The 14,364-nt window shown below is 38.0% G+C and overlaps 2 protein-coding genes across 2 annotated transcripts; both read left to right on the forward strand.

The window, feature by feature from the left end:
* The first annotated feature begins 342 nt into the window (after positions 1 to 342).
* On the forward strand, positions 343 to 2,721 carry LOC129238193 (uncharacterized). The gene has a single exon (XM_054873234.1). The coding sequence runs from the start codon at positions 343 to 345 to the stop codon at positions 2,719 to 2,721; it is 2,379 nt and encodes a 792-aa protein (XP_054729209.1).
* Positions 2,722 to 2,850: 129 nt separating this feature from the next.
* LOC129238194 (uncharacterized) lies at positions 2,851 to 5,574 on the forward strand. The gene is made up of 2 exons (XM_054873235.1): positions 2,851 to 4,690; positions 4,766 to 5,574. The coding sequence occupies exons 1-2, from the start codon at positions 2,851 to 2,853 to the stop codon at positions 5,572 to 5,574; spliced, it is 2,649 nt and encodes an 882-aa protein (XP_054729210.1).
* The last annotated feature ends 8,790 nt before the right edge of the window (positions 5,575 to 14,364 follow it).

Here is a 14,364-nt window from a genome sequence, read left to right on the forward strand (position 1 = left end):
TACTATTCTTGCTCATTGTATTTTTGTCCTGCTATTTCAGAAAATCATACGATATGTGACCTTCATATTGTAACAGGTAAAATAGCAGGACCTTTCCAATATAACATAAGCGTCTTGGCTTATGCATAAATTTAAATTAGTAATAAGAATGATTCTATTGTCAGAGCTCAATAAATAAACGTCGTGAAATTTTTAAGCGCTTGTTTTTTTTTATATTTAAAATCGTGAAAAAAGCTTCACGATTCACCACGGTCCTTCGAGCCGGATCTGACGATTAGATTTCGGCTTTTAATAATTTTAAAATTTTTTGAACTTGTTTTTCTTCGAATAAAAAATTCTATAATGGATCCTGAAAATATCCTAGTGGATGAAGGCGCCACCGCAGCACCAGCCAATGTGAGTGAACCTAAACGAGAAGCATCGATGATACAGCGCAGCGTTCGAGTAAAAATTCATCAGCGTGAGAATCTCCTAAGACGTTTGCGTTCGTTACACCTCGGGGTTATCGAAAGCGACACTTTTTCGTTGCGTGAACTGACTGCGAAATTGGATTTGGTAGAGCGCCAATACAGTACTCTAGAGACATTACAAACTCAATTAGAGGAGCTGGATGAATCTCAACTAAATGAAGACCATCGTGTGACCTTTGAAGATACTTACATCGAAGCAAAAACCGCATTACTGGACCAATTAGAAGAACTGCAAAGAGTCCAACCGCTCAGTCACATGAGTAGCACACAAGTGGAGCGGCAATCTACACATCGCATCAATTTGCCAAAATTGCAGTTAACGAAATTCAGCGGGGAGCAGTCGCAGTGGTTGGACTTCTACAATGTCTTTACCACCCTCGTGCACAACAACAAAGACTTGACAGAGGTTGAAAAATTTCAATACCTCAGGTCATGTCTCACTGACGAAGCCTCGCGACTAATACAATCACTCGAAGTGACAAGCAAAAACTACAATACGGCGCTCGACCTCATAGTCAGTCGTTTCAACAATAGCCGTTTAATCTTCCAGTCACACATGCAGCAAATTTGTGACCTCACGAAATTGTCGTCATCGAATACCTATTTGCTTCGCAACTTCATCGACACAATCAACGTCAATCTTCGGGCCATGCAGTCACTAGCAACTTCGGAACAAATCGGGGAAGCAATTCTACTACACGTCATAATAAGTAAGTTAGATTCAGCAACTCGAACAAAATGGGAAGAAGAAGTGGCCATCAACTGGAATTGCAGAAGTTCATCACCTTTAAATATACCAACTTGGGCAGACCTTGCTGCATTCCTTGAGCGTCGCTGCCAGACATTCAACATGCTTGAAACCAACAAGGCAGCCAACCAATGGTCAACCCCGATGAAAAAACCTTCGCCTAAAACCAGCAACAAATACGCGTTGGCAGTTGCGAATTCACACAACAGGTGCCTGCTATGTGATTCAACCCCTCACCATAGCCCTTTCAGCTGTGAAAGGTTCATGAATATGAACCCATTGCATAGATATTTTCTTGTAAAGCGTCTTAGCCTGTGTTTGAATTGCCTGGGTAAGAATCATACTTCAAGCAACTGTCCGTCCAACCGTAGGTGTCAACAATGTAACGTTAGTCACCATACACTGCTACACAGGAATAATGAAAGCGATGCTATACCGAATATTCGCAACAACAACACCAGTGGTCCGAAAAGCGAGGATGGCAACCAAGTCACCATGAAAGCAGAGCAGATCGGCGGCGATGTCATTCTTGCTACAGCCCGTATTCACTTGTGCAATTCATCGGGATCATCACTTATTGTTCGTGCACTTTTGGATTCAGGATCACAGCTCAATTTCATAACAGAACATATCGCACAACATCTTCGTCTTCCACGGATCAAACGAAGCATTGAAGTTAGCGGCATAGGTGCCACCACGACAAAAACACATCAGCTTTGTTATGTAACTATGAAGTCAATTCACACCGAATATACTTCAAGCTTGGAAGCTGTGATAATTCCTACAATCACATCAAAACAACCAAGCAGCCGCATCATCTCGAAGGGGTTTCAAATTCCAAACAACATCAAGCTTGCCGACGAAAGATTTAGCGAACCAGGTGGCATCGACTGCCTGATCGGTGCCGGAATATTTTTCGATCTACTACTTGTGGGCCAAATTAAAGATGACATCAGATATCCCATCCTTCAAAAGACCAAGCTAGGGTGGATCGTTTCTGGCACAGCTCCATCGGACTCATCGCATGCTACAAATTCATCATCATCGCTCACATCGTTGCCCACATATAAAACATTTCTAGCTGTGGAAAACCAAATAACTTTAGACAATTTGGTGGAAAGGTTTTGGACAGTTGAAGGATACAACAATCCACACAAACTGCTTTCAGATAACGAATTAGCCTGTGAGCAGTTCTTCAAGCACACTACGACAAGGTGCCCGACAAGCGGAAGGTTCATCGTCCGCCTACCATTTAAGGAAAAGCCAGTCGCATTAGGCCAGTCATACGACATAGCGTTTCGAAGGTTAGTAGCACTTGAATATAAACTCTCAAAGAATTCTTCTCTCTTAAAGAGTTATCGTGAGTTCATACACGAGTATGAGCAGATGCAGCACATGAAGGTTATCGAAAACGTCAAACAGGGCCGAAACTTCATTCCACACCACTGCGTTATGAAGACTGACAGCAGCACCACAAAATTACGAGTTGTTTTTGATGCGTAATGCCAAACCTCAAATGGGAAATCCCTGAATAACGTGCTTCGAGTAGGCCCTACACTTCAAGATGACATTTTCACGATTCTCACTCGATTCCGAAGTCACAGATACGTCTTGATAGCCGATATCGCAAAGATGTACAGACAGGTGCTCGTTAACGACGCTGATGCTCCATGGCAATGTATCTTATGGCGCGATTCAACACAAGCTCCAGTAAGAATGTACCAGATGCAGACCGTTACATATGGGACAAGCTGTGCCCCCTACCTTGCAACAAAATGCCTCCTGGAAGCAGCTAAAATGGAGTCTAAAGAGTTTCCGATTGGCTCAGCCATTACACTCAAGGACTTTTACGTTGATAATTTGATGACGGGTGCCTCTACTGTGAGCATGGTCATTGAAATCAAGCGGCAAGTTGCGGCCTTGCTTAAACGAGCTGGATTTCCTCTACGCAAGTTTGCTGCAAACAACATGGAAATCATCGACGACATACCTTTAGATGACAGAGAAGAAATAATTACACTAGGCGACTCAGATTACGTTAAAACTCTCGGTCTGAAATGGTCACCTTCTAAAGATGCCTTTTTCTTCAGCTACCATGGACCAGCTGCATCGCGTAAACCAACCAAGCGTTCTATATTATCACAAATAGCTGCCTTGTTTGATCCTCTTGGGTTGCTGAACCCTCTCATCGTCGCCGGCAAAATCCTGATGCAACAACTCTGGGAACTGAAGTTGAATTGGGACGAAAGCGTACCTCAAGACATTTACACACAGTGGCGCGCATTTCAGGAGCATCTGAGCGCTATTAACAACATTCAAATACCAAGGTATGTTCCCATGGATAGCACAACTGAAATCCACGCCTTTGCAGATGCCAGTACTAGAGCGTATGGCGCGTGCATTTACCTCGTGACGCGCATGGAGAAAGAAATCTCGTCCGCATTGCTTTGCGCAAAATCTCGTGTGGCTCCAACAAAGCAAATTAGTTTGCCACGGCTTGAGTTGTGTGCAACAATGTTATTGGCCGAGCTTCTACAAACCGTTGTTGCAATATTTTCACCAAACTTGAATAATATTCACTGCTGGACCGGACCAACGATTGTGTTGTGTTGGATTCGAGGGGAACCAAATCGGTGGACAGTATTTGTGGCCAACCGCGTAACAAAAATCCAACAGTTGACATCGAAGTACAAATGGCATCATGTACCATCCGAACTCAACCCTGCTGATCTTGTTTCTCGTGGCACAACAGTGGCTGGCATCCGGGAAAATCCACTTTGGTTTCAAGGCCCGCAATTTTTGAAGCTTGGTCAAGAAAAGTGGCCCAGATCCTCATTCGACACTGTTCCAGATGTACCTGAACAACGCAGACAACGAATAGCTTTAATCAGCGAACGGGAAGTAGATATCATTGCTGAAAACAAATACATAAATAGGTTCAACAAATTTCTGCGTATCTTCACGTATGTAAGATGCTTCATCACAAAGGTACGTAGGCCTTCGTTCACCCCTGAGGAAATAACCCAAACACTTGAACTAGTATGTAGGAGAATTCAGCAAATGTATTTTCGCGAGGAATATTCTAAACTTTTGAACAATCACCTCATTAATAAAAATTCTAGACTTGCTTCGTTGTCACCTTTTATGCATAAGCAACTAATACGAGTTGGGGGAAGAGTAAGGAACTCGACCCTAAGTTTCGATGCTAAACACCCGATCGTGCTGCCACATTCGCACCCCTTCGTATGCTCACTTATAACGCATGCACATCGCACAAACCTTCATGCTGGGGCTCAAACACTATTGAACATCCTTCGCGACAAGTTCTGGATAACCCGCGCACGGATAGTTATTAGGAAAGTTATTCACAACTGTATCATCTGCTACCGTTTTCGCCCAGTTGTTGCAGAGCAAATCATGGGAGCTTTGCCAACAAGCCGTGTTACCCCATCGCATCCGTTTGAAACTACAGGTGTTGACTACTGTGGTCCCTTATTAGTAACTCAAAAAATTAGAGGTCGTTCACCAATAAAGGTTTACATTTCAGTTTTCGTCTGCTTTACTACAAAGGCTGTGCACTTAGAGATTGCTCCTGACCTGTCGACCGTTGCATTCATCGCGACACTCAAGCGCTTCATAGCCAGACGAGGAAAGTGTCGCGTCATTGTCTCAGACAACGCAACAAACTTCATTGGAGCTAACCAGGAGTTACGAAAACTTCTTCAGTCATTCGTAACACAAGAACATATACAACGCGTTGAAGAATTTTGCAGAAACGAGGGGATCGAATGGAAATTTATTCCTCCAAGATCACCGCACTTTGGAGGTTTGTGGGAGAGCGCTGTGAAACTTGCTAAATACCATTTGCGCCGCGCTATCGGCTGCAACGTGCTATCACACGACGAACTTCACACCATCGTTTGCCAAGCTGAGGCCATAGTAAATAGTCGGCCACTAACTCCAATATCTAGTGACCCTAATGATCTTCGTTCGCTTACACCGGGCCATTTCCTTATCGGCCGAGCTCTTCTAACCGTTCCTGAACCAACAATAGCCAGTTCAACTATGTTAGGCCGCTATCAAATCATCCAATACATTCAGCAGCAATTCTGGCGTCGTTGGCAGGAAGATTATTTAAAGGAGCTGCAAAAACGTTCAAAGGTGAATGACTTAGTGCTACTAAAGGACGAGCTTTTACCACCACTTAAATGGGCCATGGGTCGCATTACAGCTACTGTGCCAGGTACTGATGGTAAGGTTAGAGTAGTAGAAGTGAAAACAGTCAATGGCGTTTACAAACGGGCCATAGCAAAGGTATGCAAACTACCAATTGAAAATACAAGTCCACTAGAGTAACATTGAAAGCTATTCTTTCAAGGGGGGGAGTATGTTCGCGCCCCTCTTTATAATTCACCGACGCCGCCCCTGTACTTCCAATTGTCGTTACAGCTATCAAATTTACATTCACACTCTCTCATCACTGCAGTTGTTGTTGTCGTCGCTAACGTCGCTATTGTCTTCGCTGGAGCTCCCATTTACTTACTTCCACTATCTTCGCACCTTTCGTTATGCATTGTTTTTGCCCAATAAATTACAGCATTAGCATAAGTTTGTCGTACTATTCTTGCTCATTGTATTTTTGTCCTGCTATTTCAGAAAATCATACGATATGTGACCTTCATATTGTAACAGGTAAAATAGCAGGACCTTTCCAATATAACATAAGCGTCTTGGCTTATGCATAAATTTAAATTAGTAATAAGAATGATTCTATTGTCAGAGCTCAATAAATAAACGTCGTGAAATTTTTAAGCGCTTGTTTTTTTTTTATATTTAAAATCGTGAAAAAAGCTTCACGATTCACCACCCTCTATGAAGTGAACAATTTCGACACTTGCGCTAGAAACTAGAAACTAGAAACCATCCCAGAACCACTTCCATGCTTCATAGTAGCCTTTGTATTCTTCGACTCAAATTAAGTAAATGGTGATACATATAACACTTTCCATACGATCCAATTAAAATATATATTTTTTAGATTTAGATTTAGATAGATTTTTTATTTTATTATTGTATTACGGAAATATATTATACGCAAATATATTAAAAAGTATTTATTAAAGAATATGCGACAATGACTTAAATAGTTGTCTGTCGGAAGAACACAATTAAATTGACATTGAACAAATTCCATTGAATCTATTGACATGATCTTGGTCTAAATGGAATTGCCCAAAGTACCGATATCTGATTCGTTTCTAAATAGGGCACCCTGCTAAGAAGTCCCACAATCTCCGTTCGTTCGTCGAGCTCGCAGTTGAAAGAAGTACATCCATGTTAGTATTCCACAGCCTTCTTTTTGATATGTCGTAAATCAGATTTAGATTCAATTTTCTCTGAATTTTTCCTTCCTCTACTGCTTTTACTCACAAGATTTGTTTTTGAAGGATAATTTTTGAGAATCTACTTAGTCTTGCCATAAATTCTGTGACAAATTTTACAATGCATTCGGCGAGAAAAAATCGCAGAACAAAGTTCAATTATTTTTGTATTTGTTCGTATGAATTGTCTTTTCATTAATTACACTTAGTTTCGTGGCAAATTTCCTTGTTAACAATGGATTGGAGAACAAACAAACAACCGGAGAAACAAGAAACAATCTTCCATTTCCACTTTGAATGCCCTGCCCTATGGAAGGACAGAATGTTAACCCTGGGTAAACCGCTGTACGAGAGTCTTGAATAGACTGCATATAGTCATGCCGTAAATAACTGTTAAATGAGTTGGTAACGAGGATGTGACAACAGTGCGGAAGCGTTAGTTGGATTCTGGATGAATCACCACTTTAACCAACCAACCCTGGAGTGAGGAGCTAAGGAAAATCGCATTGCAGTGATTGCATTGAAAAGTGTGGTAAAAGTGCAAGTGAGATTTACGAGATGCTGAAAAAGCTTAATATTTCGAGAATGTTTGTTTACCGCACGATCAATCGTTTTCCCCAAACGTCAGAGAAAGAATTTAAAGAAATCCCCTTAAAATGCAGAAAATCATGGCCAGGGATATGAATGTATCGACCAGGTCCATGTCAAGACTAATTAGAGATGATCTCCACATGAAAGCCTTCTGTCCCTCAACTGGTCATCTTTTGACAACGCGCTTGAAGAAAATTAGATGCAACTAGCGTCTTCAGTGGCACACGGTCAACAGCCATGAAAATATTATTTGCACAGATGAAAAAATGTTGACTGAAATGAAGTTTTTAATACGCAAACGTCAATATCTACGCTAAAACTTCTAAATGCGCAAAAAATGTTGTTCCAAAGTTTCAGCGTGGTCACCATCCAGTCCCGTAATGGTTTGATGGGGGCTGTCTTGTAAAGAAGTTACATCTCTTCATTTCTGCGAAAAAGGGGTTAAGAGCGAGGCAAAAGAATTCCAGGAGAATGTCTTAGAAGGCGGGCTGAAGCAGTTGAGGAGTACTCCCTTCAATGGAGAGCTTTGGAGTTTCCAACAAGATTCTGCTCCAGCCCTTAAGGCAAAAACGCCGCAGTAGTGGCTAAAAACAATATTCTTGGGTTCATAGCCGCAGAAGATTGGCCGTCTGGAAGTCCACATTTGAGTCCATTGGATTACAGTTTGTGATCGGAATTGGAGAACATGACCTTTCGAGTACCTCATAGAAATGGAGGGTCTCAAACAATCTTTGGTTCGAGTAGCGACGCCAATATCCATGGAAACCGTGCGTGGTGCAATAGCTGAATGTCCTAATCGTTTGAAGACTTGTGTAAAAGCAAAAGGGATCATTTCGAATGAAAATTAAATTTTTTTTTAATATTTACATGATTAAATAAAACTAACTTCATTAAAAAAAGTATTATAATTTCAATAGCATTAGCGATAGGTTACTTCCATTAGCGGTTGGCTCTCGGAAGGCACTGGCCAACCTCCGATCAAATGCAAAATTTGAAAAAGCCTCTCATATGGTAAAACTTGCCCTAACCCCTAACCCTAACCACTAATTCGTACTCTTATAACTTCTTCTCATATATATCCCGCTGCTAAATTATAAACATATCAGCATTTTTTTTTTATAAAATTGTATTATTATTATTTTTATTTTTAGTAGAACAAAAATCAGATAGTACAAAGTTTGAAACTTTGTACAAATTGTTTTAGATTACTTATGTGCAATAAACCTTGCAATATACAAGTTTTATGAGTGATTCCAAGTATTCAAGTGTTCAAGGTATTTAGGACATACGAGATTTAGTCCCAGGTGGCTAGGTACTTAGTTTGAAGTCATAGGATATCAAAGTAGGCTTTAACAAATTTGGACTGCACTTAGCCAGAAACATTACTGGTAGATTTCGATGGAAAATTTAGTTCCATATGTATATGTATATACCTATTACTCTCCCCTGATCCATCTTTGATTAGCATGTAAATCAATTTAAATAATTGTAATCAAAATTTGGGGATGCGTTTGTCTAATTTTCAGAGTACGTATTTCTTTCCGATGCACACTTCTCTACTCATACAGCCAGAAATTTCACACCTTTCTAGCTTGTCACTCTTATCCGGAATTCCTGTCAGAGATTTGTTATTAAGGCAACTCCTGTCAGATAATCGTTGCTGCTTGCATACAAATTTGAAAAACAAGACAAGATGCTACAATTGATCCTGCGATCTATAGGAAGGCCAAACTTTGCAGTTGACTTATGCACTACCTGCTGTGGGTTTGCATTGTTTTCGTTGACTAAAATTTTGGAAACATAGCAAAATTTGATTTTCTCTTTGAGTTCAGGCTCACGTTCGATTAAAGAATTTTATACTGGCTCATAAGACTCGTTCGTCTTTACTTAGAGTTTTTTAAAGATGAATATTCAAATTAGGGCTCTTAAATTGTAGTTGTTGTTTGAAGGACTTTTATACCACAATTGACTGTTGTTTTGGTGATGGAGTTTTACTTCCTATAGCCACTTCGTTATGTTTAGAAAGAAAAGAATCTTCAAATTTTTCGATTTTTTTAGTAATGGTTTGCAGAAAACTCATAATTTTGCTCCTAATATATTAAATAAATAATATTTTCAGTGGGAACTTTTGTGCGGGCGCTCTAGTTTTTCAGTATGATAAAGGGCAAATTGCGCTTAATCGCCTGTTACTTTCCACTTTTTCAACACATTTCGGACTGTTTCATGGCAAACCACTTTATTAGTATTTTCCCTAAACAATTTATGAAGTACTGTAGGGATTTGTTTAACTTTATTTAAAACCATGCGTTCATCGACATCTGTAGTTTCTTTCCTTGGCTTCGACGGCTTCATTCACGAATGCCATCGTGCCATTCAGAATGCAGAGCTATGGCCAATATCAGACCGTTAATCGGCCCTCAGCGAGTTTAAAGGAATCAGCTGATTGGCTGACGTAAACAGAGACATGACAATGGTTTGTTTACGAAAAAATAGAGATTATTTTGGAGATACGAAAAAAATCAACACAGGTCCCACTCATGCTTCTTCGTTGCCATCTGAACAACTATTGATTGGGCGAGTGTGTGAATACGTGCGAAATGAGAGGGCAAAATTCAAGGTTACATTAGAGGAGCCATATCATAACGCCATAAAACCGAAAATGCCTGAACGGAATCGACTAATTCGAAATTGCACATCATTAGCTGTTACAGTATCGGCACATCATTCACAATTTCATTGTCCCCGGCTTGCATTTTCGCTTTTATCAAAGAAAAAATGTGAAATGTACCGAATTTTCCCCTTGTTGACTTCCATTATAATTATTAACACCCTGTGACTCACAAACTTTAACCCTCCATTGGGCACCCGCGACTTTTTCGACTTTGGACATGAATTTAACATTTTTCTATTATAGCAATGACCTGAGCTTCCAGTTAGTTTCTTAAAATTTAATTTTCTATCGATTTGTGGGCATAACCTTTTAAAGAGGAACCTCGAACAGGGCGAAAAAAGGCCAGACCCGGGTGCCCCAGACGAGACATTCATCCCTACATCCATCTACAGAGAAAATAATGGATTTATTTTTGCCCAAATTAATATAACTTGATCCTGTCTCTTCCTATTTATGTACGACTACTCGTTTTGACATAAATTCTCCGAATTTGTTTATTTGTATGTTGTGTAGAAATATACATAGAATACATTTTTATAAGGGGCCAAACTGAGTAGACCGTAAATAAATGAGAAACATGCCTTTTTCCAAATACAATAAAATTTATTTATCAGCTTTAAAAGTGAACTTTTACTATGTACGATTAAGCGTTGGAGCCACTGTAAGTTTAGCGTTTACTTCGAACAAGTTTTGCTACCACACGGATGTGCGACAACATGCTTTGGCTGCAACTGACTACGCACTAAACGTACAGCAGCTCCTTAACTATTATTAAATATTGTAAGCAGTTATCTACGCATATTACCGTTGTCATTATCACGCTGTGCGATGTTGTTTTGCCGTTGGTGTTCGTGTCATTTAATTAATTAATGGTGTGCTGACAATTTTTCTCACATATTTTGACTTTCAACATAAACTCTTTAAACGATTACTTACTTACTATACATGTGTGTGTGCAGATCGCTATGCCTTTATGTTTAAACCGAAGAAAAAAGACATTTCTTTGCAGTGAAATATTAGTGAAAATTGCAGTTTTATTAATTTCGACAGTCATAAATGATGATAATTGCAATTGCTTATTAATTTGCGATAACTCAAAAATAACTGCTTGCAAAAATGTAAAAATGAAAGAGTGGCGAAAAAGTGCGATTTTCAATACTGTAAATGACCACAGCATAGTTAATCATAGCCTTACTTTATGCACTACTCCATTCCACAAGCCGTTGCATATATGTATGTGCATATGCATTTATGTATGTGTGTTCGATGTTTTGTTGCATTCAACATACCCCGTAGTCATTTTACTTTTAAATGTGACTTTTCGCTCGTTTCACCGCCACCTTGGCTACCTCGCCAACAATCAACTGTTGACTCCTTTTTGTGTCAACAACTTGGCCTCACTTGGCCTTTGCTGACCATTCGCCTAACTATCGGCCATGTCGTACATGAAATTCGTGAACTGTCACTTTAGCGGTGCAAATTTTCTGGTAGTTAGGCCCTTAACAACCAATAAGCCTTCGCTGGCCGAAATGTTGATTCAGAGTTTGCATTAGACGGGCGGTAGCGGAAATTTGTGTATCCTAGTCGACAAGAGGCATGAAAATCGAAATGGAAAAATGGAAAATGCTAGTGAAAGTGTCAACAAAAACTAGTACTAATGAGGAGTTGCAAATAAAAGCAGCAACACGAAAGCGGCTCTACACAAATGCTAGTACCACCTGAAGGGCTGGCTCACCACACGCAATCAATACGCAATCAATGCGACAGACAGCCCGTATGAGTGACATTAATTAAGTTCATAGCCAACAACAATGTTAGCGTGGCTATGTATTGGAGGCAGCAGCAGCAGCAGCGAATAGCGAACAACACCAACTGCGTCCAATTTAGTTTACACGTTTCGCAAATGAAAATTGATGTGTAGATATCGGAAATTATTGACGCGTCGAATTGAATTTGCATAATTTCTGCGCAACATTAATGGGCGCGCACAGTGGGAGTGCGGAGGTATTCGCTAGCAAATGCGAGTTAAACGTGTGCGCGTGTATGTAAGTATGTATGCTTCTATATAACGGGTAACGTAAACAGTTCAAACGCTTTGTTACTTGCCGCTTTGCTGATCCCACTCACAATTGCTGCCGTGGCTACCAATGATCGCTTTACAGGCAAGAGCGTGTTTTGCGATTATATAAAATGTGTTTGGCGAATTTTTAATTAAGTACCTACTAAAAAAAAGTTAACTACAACAAAATAGCGGCATATGAAAACACGGCCACACAAACAAAAACAATAAAAATAAAAATAAAAAAACGGTTGGCAAAAAATATGCAAACGGAAAAAAGAGTACGTGGGAACTCTTTCAAGCTGACTTGCCGCACGGTCAAAACTGTGGCATTTCAAACCCAAAATGCTGCACTACAAAAAAGATTTGTTGCCGTTTTTTTAATGTACTTTGAGTTTTTGCACATGTTTTTCCGTTTGCTGGCATTTATGATGTGCCTGATATGGTTAATGTGCAGCGTTTCGTAACAACAATTTGTTTTTGTGTTGCAGCGGATCTGATATGCAAAGTACTTACATGTCGAACAAGCGGCAACATTTGGGTGCAACTGCTGCGTGGTGCGCTTGCCCGGTACTGACTTTTGCATAAAATGTTAATTAAGTCATTTAATTATGTATGGCATATAAATCACCGTAAGTGAATAATTATTTGCTGCAGATAAAGTATTGCAGATTTCATGTAAAAGTGACATTGATAGCGATTTAATTTGCATTTAATTTATGTGTGTATCGATTAAAGCAAAAAAATCGCTTCATTACGTAATGTAATATGAAATAGAACATAGCATGGCACGGCATTGCATAACGCAACATAGTACACATATGTTAAGAAACATGTATTAAACAGATTTAAACAGATTGTGGGGATACTAGAAAATAAAAAAAACTAAGTAAAATAAAATAACATAGCATAACATAACATAGAGGAGCAAAATGAGAAAGTAAAATAACACGAAATAATATACAAATGAAATAAAACGAAATAACAGAAATACTACAAAAACATAAAATAAAATAGCATAGCATAACCTAACATAACATGAAAGAGAAAAATTGAATAAGGTAAAAGCAAATGAAGCAAAATAGGAGAGCATAACATAACATAACATAGCATAAAATACAAAAATAAAATAAGGCAACATAATAAAATAAAATAAAACCAAATAAAGCCTTCAACATCATAAAATAAAGTTAAATAAGATAGCATAACATAACATGAAAGAGAAAAATTTAATAAGGTGAAACAGTGCGAAAACATAAAACTAAATGAAGCAAAATAGGAGAGCATAGCATAAAATACAAAAATAAAACAAGACAAAAATAAACAAGACCAAATAAACCCTACAACAACATAAAATCAAATTAAGTAAGATAGCATAGCATAACATAACATGAAAGAGAAAAATTAAGTAACATGAAATAGTATAAAAATAAAATTAAAAGAACTCTAAAACAACATAAAATTAAATTAATTAAAATAGCATAGCATAACTTAACATAACATAGCATAAAAGACTAAAATAAAATAACACGAGTAAAATAAATAAAACAAAATAAACCCTACAACAACAAATTTAAATAAAAAAAAAAAAATAGCATAGCATAACAAACAAGACAGAGAAATTTAAATAGCATAAAAGAAACACTACAATAACATAAAATTGGATGAAATAAAATAGCATAACATAAAATTACATTGAATAAATTAGCATAGCATCACATAACATAACATAGCATAAAAGACTAAAATAAGATAACACGAGTAAAATAAAATAAAAATAAGCCCTACAATAACATAAAATTAAGTTAAATAAAATAGCATAGTTTCACATAACATCAAAGAGAAAAATTAAATAACATAAAAGAAACACTAAAACAACATAAAATGGAAAACTAAAATAAGATAAAATATTATACAAGTAAAATGAAAGAAACACAGCAGCAGCATAAAATTAATTAAATTAAATGAAATAGCATAGCGTTACATAACATGAAAGAGAAGAAGTAAATAAAATAAAATAATAATAAAAATGCAATAAGTAAAATAAAACAAAATAAAACAAAAGTTACAATAAATAAAATGAAATAGCATAGCATAGAATAACATAAAAGAGAAAAATAAGATAACATAAAAATATATACCAGTAGAATACAATAAAATGATGGAATCAACGACATACAAATTAAATTAAATAAAAAGGTATAGCATAAAAGGGAAAAATAAAATAACAAGAAGTAATATATAAAAAATAATATAATATATATAGCTTCTGCTCAAATATGAACGAGACGTTATCAATAAAACGGTCCGCGGATGACATATGGCAAAAATAATTTTTTTGTTTTTTGGTAGGACTGTTATAAGCTTACATGGCAAATTTCAGCGTGATATGTCACATAGTTTGTTTTCTGTGCTACTGTAAACAAGTCAGGCTCGAGTGTGTT

The sequence above is a fragment of the Anastrepha obliqua genome, chromosome 2 (assembly GCF_027943255.1).
Source record: "Anastrepha obliqua isolate idAnaObli1 chromosome 2, idAnaObli1_1.0, whole genome shotgun sequence".
Lineage (NCBI taxonomy): Eukaryota > Metazoa > Arthropoda > Insecta > Diptera > Tephritidae > Anastrepha > Anastrepha obliqua.